The sequence below is a fragment of the Bacillus rossius genome, chromosome 15, assembly GCF_032445375.1.
Source record: "Bacillus rossius redtenbacheri isolate Brsri chromosome 15, Brsri_v3, whole genome shotgun sequence".
NCBI classification, from domain to species: Eukaryota; Metazoa; Arthropoda; class Insecta; order Phasmatodea; family Bacillidae; genus Bacillus; species Bacillus rossius.
In genome coordinates, this window is record NC_086342.1 from 7,073,178 (window position 1) to 7,093,505 (window position 20,328).

The window sequence follows — 20,328 nt, forward strand, 5'->3', positions numbered from 1 at the left end:
TTAACGAGACAACGTCATAACAAAACATTCATGAAATGATTGCATACTTTTATGAATAAAATTGAATCATTTTTATTGAATTATCACTATTTTGTATGGATACAAAGAAGGAGTGAAATAAAATCTACAATTTAATTGATAAATTTATTTTTATTTGCACTCATTAATTCAAATATGTTTATTACTTTAACGAAGAGATTATTTTAACTATAACTTCTATACATGTTTGCTATTTAACTTCTTCCAATCTGTGTTATTCTGTTAAGGATAGGACGATGATAGGAAAAGTAGGAAACGAATGGGAGTGTTTCAAGTTTAATGTGCCTCGAAAAAGTCAAATCGATGGTTGTTCCAATCGAGTGGAAGAGAGATAGATGCGGCGCAAGCGTACAATGAGCGTAACGGGACACATTGTAACGGGACACTTTTCGTGCGTGCAGCCGGCGTTCATCGATTTATTAGACGTTGTCACGTCAAAAATTGAAAAATTAACTAATTGTTTTTGATTTTGCTGGTAAGAGCGAAATCTTCTATAGTTAAATTTATAATAATAAAATGCAATTAGCAAAAAGATTTTCCTTTTTTCGTCAAACTCGAAAGAATTTTTTTCTTAGTTATCCAAGCTTTTGGTTATTTAATATATTTTTTACCAGATTCATTTTCATATATTATTAATAATATTTTTTGTTTAAAAAATATTATTTTATAAGATTCCCTAGAATGAGAACAAAATAACGATATCAAAAGTATCGACATTAAAATATCGATAATCTATTATCGATAGTTTGAACATGATGTATCGATATTTCCGTATTAGATATATCGTTTCCATCCGTAATCGTATTCATATGTGGTCGATAGTTACTTCATCCTAAAATTTACAAACTTCAATGTGTAATTATTTATTTAGAGTGTTAAAATGACCAATAAAAGTTTGGATATAGTAAAAACTATTGATGAAAACGATGATGTACCAGATTTTTCAGAAGATTCGGATGAAGAAATTGAGGTTAATCTTCTATGGTTACTTAAATAACCTAACCTCAAATTAACCTTAAATGCACTTTTTTAGTTTGTTTTTTATAAAAGGGTTTAACATTTCTTAGTTATAAAAAGATATTTAAAGCGATGGAGCGTTCATGATTGTAATGGGTTCTGAACTACGTGGATACTAATTCGGCATTTTTAAATTTTAATAATGCCCGGGTGCTGGAATCTTAACATGTGACCGCACCATGATTGTTACGCGTTTTCGATCAATTTCTAGATTAACGCTTTTCTTTAAAGCAAAAATGAAATTCCGTAAAGTTTTTTTCGAACACTGCAGACGTTCCTCTATTTAATCGTAATTATCGTTTTAAAATGCCAACTGGTTTGTGAGAAACTCACGTTTATAGGTGCATTGATGAGCCCGCCGCCATGCAGTGCTTTGATAGCATAGCCAAGAAAGTTTTCAATAAGAGATTGGCTTGATTGTTGTCACCACCCTATAGTTTTCTTGATACTAGCTGGTTCTTGAATCTGCGGTTCTCCAAAAATCCTTAGGAATATAGCCTAGCAGAGACTATTTTCAAAAATACAGGGATTTTTAATGTCGGTACATTATGGCGGGGACCATGTGTGTCTAATTCGGGTGGGAAACAGGCTTGGCCCCAGCAGTATTTTACTGACATTTAATATATATGTCTTTAAACAGTTTCGGCTATGCTGTTTTCTTAAGGATCTTTCGAGAACCACAGGATCAGGTTTTAACTAGTATGAAGGAAATGGTTGGTTGGCGATAACAATCAGGGGTTTAAACAGTCTTGGCTGTACTATTAAATCACATCATAAATTTACATTACTATTTCAAGCACAGCAGATGGCTGCCGTTTCACTGCACAGTTTACCTTATTTAATTTGTCTTAATAGTTGCAACCACGAAAAAACCTGTTAGATTTTCCTCATTAATACAAAACGACACTTGACACAAATAGTACCAAAAAAATATTATCTAGGGAATATATTTATTATTAATACAAAACCATACACATAGTTAAACATGGCAATAATTTTATACTGTAATGTTTCTTGGAATCCAGTAGAATTTTCAAATGCTTTTATTAGGGTGAATAGAGGAAGGACTTTAGTGTTGAAAAACAATACGTTTGTAATTTAATTTATTAGTTTACAGAAAAGTCCTAACCGTAGAGATTTACTCGGCTTTATAGTGTGGCCTCAAGCAATATATATAATTTAGATTAGTAATAGCGCTAGGAGGTTATAGCCACTTTGAAAATGGTGCCACAGTGATTGAGTGGTCAAATAACTAAAATTCCACCACAGTCGCTGTAGCAGGGCAAGTATAACATCAATAAAGTGTTTTATGACTGTATTTGGAAAGCAGCCACTCAGAAAGTAAAGAATGCAGTGTTGTCCGGGAGGGGGGTAGAGCAGCCACTCAGAAGAGAAGCATGAGGAACCGTGGACTTAACTCCATTTGCACTCTCTCCCTCATCCCACATTCCGAGTGTTCTCTCATCTGTCACGACCGTGCAGAGGTTCAGGAGGCTCCGGGCTAAAGTGGCATACGTGACACAGTTTACGGGCAGAGTGTGTAGTTTTTCAACTAAGCTGTTCCCATTGGCAAGCTACAAGTTTGCGATTACATTGCGACCCCCCACTGTTAGTTTCAACAGGTTTTTGTACAAAATCATCGCCTTATTTTCAGTTGAATACAGTGTTTAGCAATATTTTTATATATTTGTGTAGGTACGCAGTTGTCTTGCCCTGTGCTTGACCCTCTGCTGACTAGATATCTCGTGCGTTCTAAGTTGATTGTGCTTGGAATGAAGAATCCCATGCAAAAATAGCCTGCTCCGCTTGAATGAGAGTTTTTTTTTTACTTTTTGGAAACCATTTATAAATAAAGTAAACACTAATATTTAAATTCAGTTGTCTTAGTTATAAGCACTGAAATATAGAAAACTAGTTGACATTGTGTGTATATATGATTTTATTAGGCAAATTTATTCGAATGCACAAAAAAATATTGTTTGGGTATTCTCTTAGTTTTTTTTTTTAATATTTAAATTGGATCTGAATTCTTGCAGAGAAAACTAAAATGTGTAATCAATGTGTACGGTACCTACTGTTTAAGTTGCATTAATGTGTTTTTTTTTGTGCATGTTTTTACAGTATCAACCGAGCAAAAAAAAAACCAAGAAAGCGATTGATTTCGACTCTGGATTTGACTTTGTTAGCTCAGTTTCAGAATACAATCGTGATACATGGAACGATCTTGCCAAGTATGTGAAACGGCGTGTAAAATCAAAAGTGGATGACAAAATTCAGCAGTTCAGAAACATGACACCAAATCCGGTAAATATATTTTCTTGTTGCTTTATTAGAAGTTCCTGATGCTAAGATCGTAAGCGTAGTGCTAATTAATTAACAGTGTCAAATCTTGTTCGAATGATATCATTCTAGGACGAAGATGTTGAAACAGAAGAAATAGTAAGTGTTGACGGTGAACGGAAAGAGGTAGGAACCAATCAGGATGGTGACGAAGAGTCTGACGCTGAATACTCTTTGTCTGAGGACGAGCTTAAGAATGGTACGTAAAATTTCTAATGGTTTTAAAATGTTTGAATGTTCATTGCGTTTGTCGTAGTACTACTTTAGAGGCCCATCTAATCGTTATCTACTGAAATCACAGTGTTCTGGTCTTATTAGAGCTACGATGGCCAATCTGATGAAGCTAATCTGTGAACATCTTACTTTTGAATTAATATTGACTTTTACAACAATTTCTTATGTATTAATTATATGTTCTGTACAGTGATTTATAAATAAAATATATGTCAAGTGATTAAATAACAAAAAAAATTGTATGTACGAAAAACCTAAAAAAATGGAAGAAAAAAATATTTTAACAATAAAATTACATGAATATTGGAATATTTTTTATTATTTGTGGGAGAATACCACAATATTTGTTGAATTATATACCTTTTTTTAATTGGATAAAGACAATATATTTATAAAAAAATCAAAATTTTCTGTTTCAGAAATGAAATTGTTTCTAGAAATAGAACCATAAAATATTGTCCCTATTGATAACATTTCTTTGTTGGGAGATTCGTCAGGCAGGCCGTAAAAAAGTATGCCGCGGCAAGGATGTTGGCCATTGCCATTTTAGAGGCACTCGTTATCTTGTTCAGAGTTTTTCATGATTTGGTAGGGTCATTTTTTTTTCAAAAGCCTTTGTAACTTTAGGTAGATGTTTTCGCAGTAAATTGTGCTTATTGATTTTAGCAGATACAGTGAAACCTCGTGAATAAATACTCTGTTAATACAAAACTCTCATTAATACAGTGTGTTTTCACAGTCCTAGAAATTACATAGGAGTTATAGAGCTAAAGTAATTTTTTTTGTGGCCCGCAGACAATTTTTCAGTCTAATGAAGTTGACTCCTCTAGCTTTTTCATGACTTGCTCATTGTCTATTTGGTGCATTTTATAACTGATGTAAAAAAAAAAAAACCTCATCTAAGTTTGTTATAAGAGAAAAATAAAAAATTCAAATTTTATATGCATTTTTTCCATAAAATGATTTTGCCTTCCAGAACATGTCAAAGCTAATCCCTAATTATTTTTTTTATATTTTTACTACAAATTCCTAATGTTATAAACATATTTAATATCCTTCCCCCATTTCACCTGAATTTTACAAGGTTTTCCCATCTCTAACGACCTCACTCTCAACGAGATGTAAAACCAATACAAATGGAAATTATGAATTAATGAATTTACAAGAAGTACACTATTTTGCCGAAAACTCCAACAGCCCTCTCTTCTTATTCCTTTTCATCTGATTAATCATTGTTGTGATTGTGTTGGTCGTAACTATATTCTTGGGTGTGTATGCGAAACCTTGGTTATCTTTCAGACAATGTGAGGATAAAAGAGACGAGTATCAAGAGAAAGAAGAATAAAAAGATTTCAAATGAGCTCGAGGATGACAACACAAACTTTTTTGAGGACGCGCCTCCTCCCGATCCGAATGCCAACTTCTATCAGATGAATCTTTCGCGACCCCTGCTCAAGGTAATAACGGCATGTCAGTGTGCCCGCGTGTAAATAACGTGACCACCAACTTCGTCCGGATCTCAGATTACGAAAGTAAACAGTTCTTACGAACTGAAAGTCATTGATGGAAGGTGAGATATTGATTTTTAACTTCTGTGAATGTCCTCAGCTCAGGATGTACAAACAAACTAGGGGAGGAGATGGGGGAAAAAAAAGGGGGGGGGGAGATTAATCCCCTCTAAATCCTAAAAAAAAAATATTCCCACCAAGAATTGTAAAGAATTTGAAAGCAGACAGCTGGTAAAGTGGATCTATTCCCCCTTCTCCTCCCTCACCCCCTCGAAATGAAATATGTGTATGCTCGGTAACAGAATTGAGTTGCTGACAAAAATAAATCTATAACTACTGTATGTAATCTTCGTATTTGTTTATGTAGTGTCCTCATTGGCATGCGTTTCTAAAGTTTCTTTTGTCATGTGGCGAGGGTGGTATTTCCAACATGTCTTGTCATGGGCGAGGGTTACATTTATAACGTTTCTGACATGTCTTGCCATGTGGCGAAGGTGGTGGATTTGTACCCGACATCCTGGTAGGTATCACTCATATTCACCAACACACGGTACCCTAGTTGTTAGAAGCCATCTATCTTAATCTTGGAGGTTCGCTAGCCTTTGATGCCTCTGCATTATCCTTGAAACGTTAAACCCTGGCCCTATCAAAATATTAAAAATTATACGTGATATTCCTACAGAAAAAGAAAATAAAATTAAAATTCATTTGATAATTTTATGCATTGCACATTTCACTATACACACACTTTCATCAATTTTTTTTTTTTTTTTTTTTTTTTTTTTTGCTGTAAATTATTGGACAGTTTTGATCAGGGTTTTCAAGAGAAACTAAGAGCTGGAGGCAAATAATTTGGTTGGGTTCCTTCCCCATTAATTAAAATACAAACTTTTCAAACCCTTCACAGTTAAAAAAAAAATAACAATAAGACTTATAATGATACTTCGTGCACAGCTGTAAATGTTGTTTGAGCGTATCACATAATTTGTAAGGTTTACAACAAATTATTTTAGGAATAGGCTTAATTTTTCCTGTTCTGTGAGTGCAAGCCAGTGCGTTAAAAATTATCACAAATCTCGACCAGTGCCCCTGGGAATTTTGACCCCCCTCCCTTGACAGTTCTGAGTTTTAAAAGCTGTAACGTATTTAACTTTAAAAATTTTGGCCAGTGAGTACGTACCCCCTTGCTTGAGCTCTTGATGTTACGACCAGCATTTAGAAATCAGCTCTTTCGCACCTCTCAACCTCACACTTCCCTTACACTTCCCTCAACGACTCAAACTTATAATGAACATTTTTGGATAACCTTCATATGCTCTACTTTCAGCGTTTCATAAAAATGCTGAGGAAAGAATCCTTCCTCCCCTTGCCCCTTTCTTGTTATTTGCAGAGCTGTCGAGATGGAGGGGCAGAGGGGCAAAATCCCCGGGGCCCGGTACCACAGGGGTGAGGTATAAATTTTCAAAATTATTTCTAATGCTTGGGTTTACTATGATATTACAAAAATTACAATTCTTATTGTTAATACAACTCACAGGAAACTTTACCATTACGGCCACAGTAACATTTATAGTCTTTACATTTTTTTTTTATTCTTGGGTCTGAAAAGTTAGTTGTACATTAAATCAGAGGATGGGGATCCGACAAAATTTTTTTTTCCCGGGTTTTGAGTTTCTATTTGTATGTCTGTTTGATTTTGATATTCGTATTCAGGAGTATTTTGATGTTTGTGTTTAGGATCTATTTAAAAATAAAAAAAAACTGATGTCCGCACTGTCTCATTAATTTGTGTACTGAATCTGGTGCCACCAAAATAATTTTAAATTGAAGATGGCATGTAGCTGTTTCTATCATTTCTTCTTACGTGCGAGGTACGGCCCATCCCTCCTCCCCGCCCAAAGTGAACTGGATAAAAAAATTTTACTGTCATCAATTTTTTTAAAATCTTGCTAATGCCAACAATTTTGGCTCTGACCATAGGACTTAGTTAATGGAATAGTTTTTCCTGAGAAATAATAATTGGTGTTTAGAATTTATATATTTTTTTCCTTCAGAATGTATACAACTGTGATAATACTATCAAAAGATGCTACTTAATGGTCTTAGGAAAATTAAAAAATAATAAATTAAAAAATAAACTGTTATACAGTAAACTCTCTATTATTCGCGGGCGGATGATACACGGTGCGGATTATCCGCGCATGCTACTAAAAAAATACAGCACATATGTAAACCTGTATTCTATTACAAGTGAGCAAATTTGAACTCTACTGATGAGTGCATTGTGTGCAGTATGCAGTGAAACGCCACAGGCCCTCTCGGAACTCGCGCAGTATAGGCTGGCACGCGTTGCTATTTTTGTCTCTGTCGCGCTTTGTTTCTAGTCGTACGGTCGAGCTCATTCATTTTTAAATTACTGAAATGTATTGTATGTTAATAATTCAGTAAAATACAAAAATTTTTTTTACTGTTGATTGTAACTTTTACTGTACTCAAAGTTTTGGATTTTTTTAAGTTGATATTAATGGTTCTCCCCCTCCCCCCCTCCCCCGTTTTCGGCTCTCTTGCGGATCATCCGCGATTTTCGCCGTCCGCGGTGGCCCCGCCGCTTGATTTCGCGGATAGTCGGGAGTGTGCTGTGTGCTTATTGGTGGAACACGAACTAGGAATTGTAGTGCTAACGAGCCAGGCGTACGGGTGTGTATGCCGTTGCTTCCCCCCCCCCCCCCCCCCCCCCGGGCCAGGCCATCGCTGCCATGAGGTTCGTGCAGCCCACGCCCATCCAGGCGGCCACGGTGCCGCTGGCGCTGCTGGGACGGGACGTGTGCGGCTGCGCGGCGACCGGCACGGGCAAGACGGCCGCCTACATGCTGCCCACGCTCGAGCGGCTGCTGTACCGGCCGCGCGACGGGTCGGCAGTCACGCGTGTGCTGGTGCTGGTGCCCACCCGGGAGCTGGGCGTTCAGGTATGGCGTCTCGACCACCGATGCAACAACAGGGGAGGAGGGGGGGGAGGCAAGGGTATTCCCCCCCCCCCCTTCTGAAACCTTGAAGTGGGGCAAACGGGGGGCAAAGAAAGTGCTGTGTAATCAATTTTTAGATAATAAAAACTGCTTAAATAGCACCATTTTCCACCTTGAAATACAAATTTGACCACCCGCTTCAATAGGGGGGGATCGATGATTCTTTATAAAACTGTATTTTGCCCCCCCCCCCCCCCCCCCTTCCTTTTGGAAATTTAGTTATTGCGCCCCTGCGTGCAACCACAGCATTTCTATCACCGACATTACTTGCGTAATTCATAGAGACCTGAAAAATTCGCGGGTTCATCTCGTGCCGTGCTAAAATTCAAAATAATCACACCTCAGTGCTGCTTCTGCCATTGGTTCGCTGTTAATCCGGAGGACCGAGGGCCGATTAGAGACCCTCACTCATAGCAGGGTCGGCGCGTCCACACAGGCGAACCAGGCAACCGCCCAGGGCGCCAAGTAGCTGGGGGCGGCGCAGCATGACACATAACAGCTCATATAATATGTTCAACGATTATTGAAACTAGATGAAAATGGAATTTTTGTAACGGTTTGGAATATTTATATTGGCATAAGTAATTATTTAAAGTCCACTGTAGCCTGTTTATGATTTGTAATAAGTAAAAAAGTAAAAAAAAAAAAGCCTGCTTACATCATTTGATTTTTGACAAAATCTTAGGCTTATGTGATGTATTTTGAGGCAAGGAAATTTTTTTTTGTGGTGTCCGGGGGGGGGGGGGGGGATTAAGCTTTTTCGCCTAGGGCGCCAATTTACCGTGCAGCGGCCCTGACTCATAGAAGTGTTGAATCACAGGTTACCCAGTCGAGACGACTCACAAGTCAGCAGCCGATGAACAGTTGGCATTTGCCCGAGTGTGTAGAGGATATCGGAGTCTATCCTGGAGGTCGTTGAACCCGCAAAAATTTTTCCGGGACTCTAGTAATTCAATATGGGTAGGGACCGGAAAAAATTTGCGTTTTCAGCGACCTCCAGGATAGACTCCGTGATCCTCTACGCACTTGTGCAGATGGCACCTGCTGATTGGCCGCTGACTCGTGACACGTATCAACTGGGAAGCTCGTGATTCGATGCTTCTTCAGTCGAATGTTTTCCCGTTGGTCCGGAGTCCTTCAGATGAACTGTGGGCCCAATCGCTGAAGCAGCGAGGAAGATGAATGTATTTGGTTTCTAGCCTATCGCTAAATCCCCCCGCAAATTTTTCAGGTCTCTAATTATGGGTTGGTACATGTTTAGACAAAAATTTATTTCCTGCAGTTTGGTAGGCATTTTTTATAAAACCATTTTTTTTTTGTTTCTATCAGTTGGTTGACGGTTTCGTGGGTCATACTCAACTTTCAAATGTTTTTTAATTGTTTATATTTATAAAAAAAAACTTTTATATAATTTATTTGTGTGTTCTGTGAAAGTATAACTCTTTGGAAAGTTTTCCCACAAATTATTTTCTCGAAAACATAACATGAAGTTGAATGTCTTGTGCAGCCATGTTGTAACTTCTCTTCGGGTTGCACGTGATTTCTGTAAGCCTTTTTTTGGTTGGATTATTGTCATCGGCTTCCATTCCTTCAGGTTATTAATCACCAATGATCCTATTACAAAGGTCGTTTAAGTAAGTGTACAAATGTTTACAGTATAGAATGTAGCCTAATGATACACAAACTTTGCTAGTCCTTAATTGTCACGTTGTATTGTCGAATCGACGAGGGAGGTGAGAACTAGAGGGTACGTAGAAAAGCGTGCTGAAGGAACTCAAAATAGGTGAGATCAAGTGGGTTTTGAGGGGTCAGTTAATGGTGAGGTGAGTCATGGAACCGTAACATGTTGGAAATCCAAAACGCACAGCCAACAGGCAAGTTGCTTTGTGTCGTTTCAGGTCTATCAAGTCACTCGACAGCTTGCTCAGTTCACGACCGTCGAGGTGGGCCTTTCTGTCGGTGGTCTGGATTTGAAAGTACAGGTGATGATCTTTTTAAGTTTTCATTTATTATTCTTGTTTACATTCGTTTACCAGTTACAGAAATCTTACCCTTTAAGGAGGTTAAAATTCAAAATTATGGTTTTTTTTTCTATTACAGTGAGTCCTCAATTTACTGACTTTTGTTATAACGGACACTATATTTTGTTTCTGGTTAACAGCCGCCAAACCCATTAGACTGCGAACATTTCCACATCACAACCTACGAACGGGCAGGGTTGGTTATCTTTGGAATAGCCAGTATATACTCTTGTAACCAAGCACTAAACTGCATAGTGGTTATTGAAAAAAAAAAAAGGGGGAGGGTAAGATGCGGCGCTAATGTTTACTGTGTGCGTGACAAAAAAAGACAACAGCCAACTTGTCACCATTCACCAACTCCACTCCGGCTAGCTCAAAATTAGGTGATAAGTGGAACATACAGGTTACTAGCAGGTCACGAAAAAATTCTTTTACAATGTTTGATGTAATTATCTTTTGTTTATTTTGTTTAACTCAAAATATGTTCCGAACAAACAGAACACAAATAGAATTGAAATTTACATCGAGAAAAGATCAAACACAGAGCCATTGCCCAGCCACGGCCTGCTTGGTCTGCCGTCCGAACAACGACCGGCTCTGAAAATGACTGACTTTACAGCCTTCCTTCCCTCTGCGCGGGCAGTGTTCTGGGCTCGCTGACGTAATTTTCAGCCAATCACGGCACATGGCAACAGAGGCTCAACGAAATGCTTACATCTGTTCCCACGACGCTGCGATTTTGTCTCTTTCTCACACTCCCGTGACCGTGACTCACACGCCTAGCGTGTGAAACAAAGCCTCTGTCGTGGAAAAACGAAGGAGAATTACGTCAGCACGCCTTCCCACACAAAGCAGACCGCAAAAAAAAATTACTTAAAAAAATTAACTTGTGCATTTTAAAAATAAAAACAATACACCCGGAGAATTTCGTTCACAATAACTTCTGAAAGGAAAAAAATTTTACATCATTTGATAATCTGAAATTTGACAAAAAAAATTTAAAACAAATGATTATTACTGGATTGCATGAGGAAGGCTGTAATCTGGGTTGTTACAAACTCACCTCTTCCACTGGCCGGTGCATCTCATGACTAGGGAATCTGTGCAGATCGTTCACCGATCGTTCACCGTCTTGGCTGGTGGGTGACGTACACAAGCCATTCATTTTGTAGCCAGCCATTAGTTCATCGTTGTACAGGCGCAGTACGTCGGCAGATTTGTTTATCTGTAAAAAAAAAATTAAGTTTTATAGTTTGTTGAGTTCAGTGAAATATTATTATGTACACGTTTAATTCCATGTCGAGTGTAGGAGTCGTTTGTTAAATTTTTTTTTCTTCAAACAATTAAATATTTTAATATTATGAATTTATCTAAGATCAATTGAAAAAAAAAAACACTTCATATTAGAAGCAAAATAATATAGGATGTGTCCCATTTCAGGTAATTATTTTATGTTTATGCTGAGCTCTGTTAAATTTATTTATTTCTCGAGTGTCTTAACTTTCAAATAAGTAAAAAGTCTATCTGTAATTTATAATCTTTTTCAGAAAAGTTTTATGCAATTTTACCTAGCCTTTTAAAAATCTTCAAAATTGTGATAGACATAGGCGTAGATCCCAGAGGGCCAGGGGGGCCCGGTGCCCCCTGGATCTAAGAAACTCCTCACTTACGGGGCCCGCTTGCACTTGCAAAATCTGATAACTGTGAAACGGGATTGATAAACATAAACGTAAATACATACTGTGTTGTATTGAATTTTTTCTGTGTATGTTTTAAAGTTTTTTCTTATTGTATGCATATAGACCAAAATATGGGCGGTATACAACATACAAGCACCCTGTCCAGAGATGACTGGTGTCGGTTGAAACCCACGCCCGAAACTCTCGGGAAGCGTGGGTGCCCCCCCCCCCCCCCCCCCTCCACCTTGCCAATTTCTGTGGGCCTTCCTTGTGAATCCTACAGATGTGCGCCCCCTTAAGTCTGTGTTGTACTGGGACCGTGTTTCTTGTGTGTTTAGGAATCAGTGTTGAGAAAGAACCCTGACATCGTAATTGCCACTCCAGGCCGACTGATAGACCACTTGAAGAACACTCCAACTTTCAGCCTCGACAAAATCGAAGTGCTGGTTCTGGACGAGGCAGACAGGTAGAGTAACTTTACCTGTAATTTACTTGCTTTAGTAGTGAAAAAGGTAAGACATTCAATATTTTAAGCTCGGAATTTAACATTTAAAGTTTTTTAATTTGTTCCTTTGCATTGCTGATGGCTTTGGTCACTAAATCACAGGATCTTATGTGGGCATTAAACGAACATATCACACTCATATGGCAAGGGTCATTTGTTTGTTCCCAGGACTCGGGAATGACTCATTCTGAGCGTTGAATCATTTCCCCAGTGATTCGGAGATAACTATAATGTTGTAGGTTCAATCATTTAAAACCTCTCTGAGAATAATCTTGTAATGTAAAACCCTACAAACATTGCTGTATATATTATTTTTTTTTTTACTATTTAAATTTATTGATACCAATGGGTCAAATCCCAATCTTCTTGAATCTGGATCTCAAATTTAAATCACAAGTAGTACCTCGATTCTACCCCTTGAGACTTAATCTCAGTCGTTGGGGTAGAAAAAATAATAATGTACTTGAAGTAAAAAAAAAATAATATTAACTAGAAAGTGTTAAAACATTAAACCCCTTATGTGTTCATGCAGCAAGTTTCAGGAATCAATACATACTGCAGTTTAATTTTATAATCACATATTAAAATATCAGTATCTTGGGGAGTGGTGAAATGATCAATATGAAGGAAAAACACGAGTGTTGATTTTTTAAAAAATTACTGCGTTATTTTTCGACATATTTTTCCCTCAGATCTCGCGTCTTTTCGAATGCGTGTTAGCGGTTCGTAGGTGTTTGAAAACTTGCTGCCTTAATTTGAGCAATCATCGTCTGGCTTATTGCGAACCAAACACCGATTAGCATGTCAGGCCGTGTCGTTCCTCTTTTTGAAAAGACCGTTTCGAATAGCGAGTGTTCGAAAGGGATCGGGACCGGGCCCCTGCCGCCAAGTGGTCGCTCTGTCGCAGGATGCTGGACGAGCACTTCGCGGAGCAGATGAAGGCGATCGTGCGTGAGTGCGCGCGCTCGCGCCAGACGATGCTGTTCTCGGCCACGATGACGGACGAGGTGCGAGACCTTGCGGCCGTGTCGCTCAGCCGGCCCGTCAGGGTGTTCGTGGACAGCAACCAGGTGGTGGCCTTCAACCTGCGCCAGGAGTTCGTGAGGTGCGCCGTGCTCCTTAGCGACACTCGCCGATCATTACAACTGCTTGACAGTTTACTAGTGTAAAGTGTTTGCACTCCCGGACTAAGGGTTTTCTTTATGTGGTTTTTTTTTGTACCTGGAAGGTGTTTTTATCTGTGTAATTTGGCGGAGTAAGATGTGGTGCAAGAGAATTTAGATTGAGAAGGTTGGTGTGGCCAGATGTATTTTTGTTTTGTTTTTTGTAAAAAAAAAAAAACTATATAGAGTAATGAAGAAGCTTGGGTTTGTGTTCCGTTGTGAATAAAAATAAAAAAAAAGGTCTTTGGAATTTATAAACCTGATCATTTGTTATTTGTGAGTGGTATTGTAAGGTGTTACTAAGAGTAACGAAATAACAAAAAGGAGGAAAAGGAAAACGGCGTCAATGAGCTGGTACTACAGCGATGCTAGGAATCGCAAATGTTGCTTTGTTTGCGTTTGCGGTCGGGCTGAAACAAAGAACCCCACCAACCCAAGGCTCGACTTGAACGATCCAGAAGCATTACACTAGTAATGAAATTCACCTTTAAAATAATTCAATCAAGTTCCATTAATTTATTTTATTTTGTTTTTTTGGTTCTTTATTGAAATAATTTTTTCTATGTGTTAATATTGTTTTAATGTTGTTGATGTCATCCATTCTAAGTTGACTAGCTGTTTAATGTAATCAAGTTACGTTGTTCTTGTACTTATGTACCGGGTTTATGTTTTTGTATCTCATCTCTTTTATGTTATGTGGTCCCTGCACGTGTGTTGTGACTGCTTGCGGGTGGTGCCTACCGGCATGTATTGCCTTCCTTGTAGGTGGTGCTCACTTTGCATTAGTGCTGACATGCTTGTGATGCCTGGTCACGTTCAGTGACTGTATGTATGTTCGTGCCCATTATCACGGTTCCCCAACTGACGTTGCCGTTGCATGTCGCAAGTTTTAAAATAATTAAATAAAGATAAATAAATAAGCAGTCAACGCAAGTAATATTGCATGGTTGATTCGTATTCAAAACATAAAAAAAAGTAATATTTTAATGTTTGAAATTTAAGGATTGTCATTATTCCCGGAAAAAAAAAATCATACCAAAGTGCAGTGGTCAGAAAAAAATTATTTTAATTTGTTTTATTGTGCATCGCTTATTGAATCAATTTTAAACTATGAAATGCTTGCTAATTAATTTTTATTGTTCTTAATGTATCTTGTTTTAGATCAATTCTATTAATAATATTTTTTTTTTATGGTCAGGATGTAGCCTATAAATTTTACCTGTATTTTGGTGTGGTAAGTATTACGAAACAAGCTTTTATAAAAAAATATAATTGATAGCACTGAAATCCTCTTGTTTTAAAAATGACACCATAGAATCGTGACTGTGCGCTGCAGGATCCGACCGAACTGCCAGTCGGACCGAGAGCCGCTGCTGGCGGCCCTTGTGTGCCGCACCTTCCACGACCACGTCATGGTGTTCGTGCAGACGAAGAAGCAGGCCCACCGCCTGCACATCATGCTCGGCCTCATGGGCGTCAAGGTGCCGCGCCGATACCCTTCTCGCTTCCTTCCAAAGTAAACCTTTGCGTGCACAGCTTTTCCCCAAAGAAGAATTGCTTGGTAAAAAAAAAATGCAGTAGCAGGAAAAATATCTTTAAAATGCCAAAAAGTTAATGTGTAAGTATCTACGTATTCTGAATAGTCATTATGTGCTGTCGCAAATATATTTTTTTTTTTAATAAATGCAGGAAATTGTGAAATAAATTATTGGATTTAGTTTAGTCTTCCGAACCAACACTAAAATTACTTCAACATCTTTTGGTACAAGATTATATGATGAATGACGACTAAATCAGAATTAAAAATAATTTTTTTTTTTACCTAACTAATGTTTGATTTTTTATGTAGGAGCAATCTTAACATTTGGTGTTGTATGGTATACTGACATGCTTTTTGGTGTTATTTCAACTTTATCGCAATTCACCGTATAATCTTGTGCCTACACGTTACTCATAAGGTTTCCTATGAATTCTGTCAGCAAAAGTCTTGTAAATTTTTGTCTTGCTATCAGAGTAAACCCAGTCGGACCTCTCCCGGTGCCTGGTCCCTGGGGATTGTGTCCATTCCCGCTCGTCCCTACCGATGATCCTGGGGATTTTGCCCTCTCTCACCCGTCCCTCCAGATGGCCCTGGGGATTTTTCCTCCTCTTACCCGTCCCTCCTGATGGCCCTGGGGATTTTTCCCTCCTCTCATCCGTCCCTTCAGATGGCCCTGGGGATCTTTCCTTCCTCCCACCCGTCCCTTCAGATGGCCCTGGGGATTTTTCCCTCCTCTCACCCGTCCCTCCAGATGGCCCTGGGGATTTTTCCCTCCTCTCACCCATCCCTTCAGCCTTCAGATGGCCCTGGAAATTTTTCCCCCTCCCACCCGTCCCTCCAGATGGCCCTGGGGATTTTTCCCTCCTCTCATCCGTCCCTTCAGATGGCCCTGGGGATCATTCCTTCCTCCCACCCGTCCCTTCAGATGGCCCTGGGGATTTTTCCCTCCTCTCACCCGTCCCTTCAGCCTTCAGATGGCCCTGGAAATTTTTCCCTCCTCTCACCCGTCCCTCCAGATGGCCCTGGGGATTTTTCCCTCCTCTCACCCGTCCCTTCAGATGGCCCTGAGGATTTTTCCCTCCTCTCACCCGTCCCTTCAGCCTTCAGATGGCCCTGGAAATTTTTCCCCCTCCCACCCGTCCCTCCAGATGGCCCTGGGGATTTTTCCCTCCTCTCACCCGTCCCTTCAGATGGCCCTGGGGATCTTTCCCTCCTCTCACCCGTCCCTCCAGATGGCCCTGGGGATTTTTCCCTCCTCTCATCCGTCCCTTCAGATGGCCCTGGGGATCTTTCCTTCCTCCCACCCGTCCCTTCAGATGGCCCTGGGGATTTTTCCCCCTCCCACCCGTCTCTTCCGATGGCCCTGGGGAGTTAGCCCCCTCCCGATGGCCCTGGGCGTGAGCTTCGAGCTGAGCCGTGCACGCCTCCAGGTGGGGGAGCTGCACGGCAACCTGACCCAGCCCCAGCGCCTGGAGGCGCTGCGCAAGTTCAAGGACGAGGAGACGGACGTGCTGGTCGCCACGGACGTGGCGGCGCGGGGGCTGGACATCCACGGCGTGAAGACCGTCATCAACTTCATGATGCCGGCCACGCTGGAGCAGTACATCCACCGCGTGGGCCGCACGGCGCGTGCCGGCCGCTCCGGGGTGTCCGTGTCGCTGGCGGGCGAGCGCGAGAGGAAGGTCGTCAAGGGGGTCATCAAGAACTCCACCAGCTCCGTCAAGTGCCGCGTCATCCCGCCCGGTAAACCCGCGCTCCTGGTTTCCCCGTCAGCTGGGTCTTGGATTGCTATAGTCTGCTCATGCTTAGATTGCAAATGTAGACCACTGTGCGTCCACGTGAACATGCTTAGTGTGGACACACTCGGACATATGGTGCATTCACGTGTGAACGACGCGCCTAGTGTGCGTCCATGTGTGAAGACGCCTAGTGTGGACACTCTCGAACACATAGGTGCGTTCACACGTGAACATGTCTAGTGTGGACACACTCGGACACATGGTGCATACACTTGTGAACGACGTGCCTAGTGTGCATCCATGTGTGAACACGCCTAGTGTGGACACTCTGGAACACATAGGTGCGTTCACATGTGAACATGCCTAGTGTGGACACACTCGGACACATGGTGCATTCACGCGTGAACGAAACGCCTAGTGTGCGTCCATGTGTGAACGCGCCTATTGTGGACACTCTCGAATACACAGGTGCGTTCACACTTGAACATGCCTAGTGTGGACACAAGGACAGCTAGGTGTGTCCATGTGTGAACGCGCCTAGTGTGGACACTCTCGGACACCCAGGTGGCCACGGGCGTGCGGGTTGTTGCAGACGTGCTGGAGAAGTACCGCAAGCGCGTGCAGGACCTGGACGAGAAGGTTGAGGCTATCATGCTGGAGGAGTACGAGGAGAGGAAGCTCAACTGGCTGGAGATGAAGGCCAACAAGGCACAGAAGCTGCTGAACGAGCGGAGGGAGCAGCAGCGACCCCGCGCCTGGTTCCAGACCAAGAAGGAGCGCCTCCTCGAGAAAGGTTTGGCGACGCTGACCTTACCTGTCTCCCAGCATTTCGAGAAATTTGAATTTGAATTGAATATTATGATATTCAACCCAACGTTTAGAATAGAAAAATTTTTTGTTAAACATTCGTTAACCATAATAGATACTTGAATAATAGCCTTTGGAAGTTTTGATTTTGCATCATGCTTTCATGATTTCTGTAACATGGATCACAAGTGTTACGCCACTGAGCTTTGCCACTGTCTCATATCCTAGTCCAATTGGTCTTATAGTTTCTTATCATGTGCTCTCTCTGGATGTTGCATGGCTACATGATTAAAAATTACTTGAGAAGTGTTTGCTTATTGTTTCAATGTTTTGTATGTTTTCCCAATGTTTGTGGTTCTTTGTTTTAGTAGTTTATCTTCATAGATAATCTGTGATTACACTTTCTCCCTTGTGATACTAGTGTCTGACATATAATTTTTTTTTGTTCCAGCTAAGTTTCGTTTAGCAAACGAGGATGACAAAGGGAAAAATGGTGCCTGTGCCAAGAAGATGAAGAAGGGCAAAAAAGAGGAAGACGACGACGATGATGGTGACGATGATAAGCCAGGGAAGATGGAGAAGGGAAGCAAGATGAAACGAAGGAAGAGGTCGCCAGAAGAGATGGCGCAGGACAGGGCGGAGGCGGAACTGACGAAGATCGCGCAGCTGCAGACTAGGATGGCCAAGCGGAGGAGCAAGCCAAAGAAGATCAGGACAGTTCCGGACAGCGGCGGTGGAACGGGAAGCTCTCGGCAAGCAGGCGGAGGTGAGCACAGTCGGGATTGTCGACACTTTAATCACTGTACAGTTGAAATTGAAACTTACAAGTTTTGCATAGAATTTACAACTATCCACACTCCAAGTACCTAGTGTCCAAAATTAAAGAGACAAAATTTAGGTCTCATGCCATACCTGAAGCATTTATTATTTTCAAGAGTGAATGTGAGATAAATAGGATGTAGTCACAAGGGCTAATAAAGCCTGTCTTTTAATCTAAAGAAAATTATTTTTTTTTTACTCAAGAATTTTTCCAATTTCATACAGAAATTTAAAGACTTAATACTCAAGAAATTTACAGGTCTTTAGTCATGAGAAATACTTTAGAATGTGATATAGTGTGCTGGCTACACATATTTTTGCTTCATTTTGTTACTTTACTGTTTGTTTGATGCAAAGTGAAGTTCTTTTAAATGTACCCACCTTCATAGAGATTTACATCATCTCATCTGTAATATTTTGCTTTTTCTTAAAGGTTCTCAGAAACGCAAGAAGTCATCTTTCTCCAAAGATTTAACGGATGTTTCTCTGAGAGGAGCGAAGCGAATGAGGTTTGAGTAAGTTGCACAGAAACTTTTAACTAAACAGAATGTACTGAACTGTCTCTTGCTTCGAAGTAGTTTTGAAGTGAAGCTTCTATGGGCACAATGAGACTAAAATTTCAAGGCAGAATAATAATGCAACATTTTCGTGAAACGTTGTTTTGAAACGTTTATAATGTGAAAAGGACAGGGAATAGGTACTTGGCCAAAGAGATGTAAAAAAAGCACTATGCTATATATGTTGCTGGGCTCATTTTCATTATTTTTGTGCAATTATTCATCCCCCATCTAAAAAAAAAACAGACCGGCGATGTACTAAAGAATAAGACAGAACGTGCCCATGTGGTTGTTTCAGAAAATAGATACAGGTATCCTATGTAATCAGCTGTAAATGCCTTGATTTTTATATTTGCTACCAGTGCACTCGCATTCGTTATTGTTCAACCAGCAGCGTAGAGAGCGCTGTCCGAGATAGTCCCTGCATTTCCCACATATGTAGATAGCGCTACCTGTTATGAATTTCATATTTCGTTCAGAGATTGGGCGTATTCCAAATGGCAGAATTGTTTGAAGAAACAGTAACACGCACAGTTTTCCTTTATGATGTATTTCAACAGTGAGTAATATTTATTTAGAAAATTGTCTTTCTCTCTCTGTGTTTTACCCCGTACAATATACTTAAGAGTAGAGATTTGAATTGCCAAAGAAGTTTCAGTTCTATCAAGTGTACTGAGTTACATGCACTATATTTTTTTTTTTTATTCATTGTAATTTTTTTCTCTGTCCAGCGCCAACAAGAAACAGAAGATGGATCGGATGAGCAAGAACAAGCCTGGCGGTGGTGTGGGTGGCAAGGAATTCGACGGGAAGAAGACCGCGTTCAGACCCCCAAATCCCAACAGGAACTTCTCTGGAAAAAAGCAACGGAACAGAAGAAAATGATATGCACGATTTTAATCCTTGTAAGTTTTGTCATTGTTATAAAAACATTTTGTACGCTAGACAATAAAGGAAGCTCGTATTTGTTATATAAAAAAAATAAACATTTTTCTACTGTACATTTTCATACTTTTCCTAGGAGTGTCAAATGTTGAAATATATTTTCGTATAATCAACAGTTTAGGCTTGGCTGCACTGGCCATCTGGATTTTTTTTTTGTATTTTTGCTGATTCCATAGAGTTAATAAAAATACTTTATTTTGAAAATAAAATAAAATTGTGTATGCTCTACGAAAGTCCGGGGGCATTTTCGCACTCACTCATCAGAAATCCTGCCATGCCATCCTGTACACACTGGTTCGTACTGTTGCCAGTTGTATACATGGCGGTAACTTTACTTTGCAAGTGTAGGTCTGTATAATCTCCAACTTTATCCTAGTAGCTGATGTGATTCA

The 20,328-nt window shown here is 40.1% G+C and overlaps 1 protein-coding gene across 4 annotated transcripts; it reads left to right on the top strand.

The window, feature by feature from the left end:
- The first annotated feature begins 824 nt into the window (after positions 1-824).
- Positions 825-19,977, top strand: LOC134539187 (probable ATP-dependent RNA helicase DDX27). 4 transcript variants are annotated; one of them, XM_063380949.1, is made up of 14 exons: positions 825-1,009; positions 3,178-3,360; positions 3,469-3,595; positions 4,930-5,087; positions 7,883-8,104; positions 10,060-10,143; positions 12,200-12,327; positions 13,274-13,471; positions 14,866-15,010; positions 16,500-16,812; positions 17,401-17,601; positions 18,067-18,381; positions 18,868-18,949; positions 19,723-19,977. In XM_063380949.1, the coding sequence occupies exons 1-14, from the start codon at positions 920-922 to the stop codon at positions 19,874-19,876; spliced, it is 2,400 nt and encodes a 799-aa protein (XP_063237019.1). In that variant the 5' UTR covers positions 825-919; the 3' UTR covers positions 19,877-19,977. The 4 variants fall into 4 exon arrangements, with proteins under 4 accessions (XP_063237019.1, XP_063237023.1, XP_063237021.1 ...); XM_063380951.1 differs by having other exon boundaries at positions 841-1,009; positions 7,910-8,104; XM_063380953.1 differs by lacking the exon at positions 13,274-13,471 and having other exon boundaries at positions 7,910-8,104.
- The last annotated feature ends 351 nt before the right edge of the window (positions 19,978-20,328 follow it).

Excerpts from the sequence above, each read along its gene's own strand:
- LOC134539187 (XM_063380949.1), top strand. The coding sequence starts at position 920 with ATGACCAATAAAAGTTTGGATATAGTAAAAACTATTGATGAAAACGAT. Across the intron at positions 3,361-3,468 it reads GAAACATGACACCAAATCCG|GACGAAGATGTTGAAACAGA; the intron begins GTAAATATATTT and ends ATATCATTCTAG. Across the intron at positions 5,088-7,882 it reads TTTCGCGACCCCTGCTCAAG|GCCATCGCTGCCATGAGGTT; the intron begins GTAATAACGGCA and ends CCCCCGGGCCAG.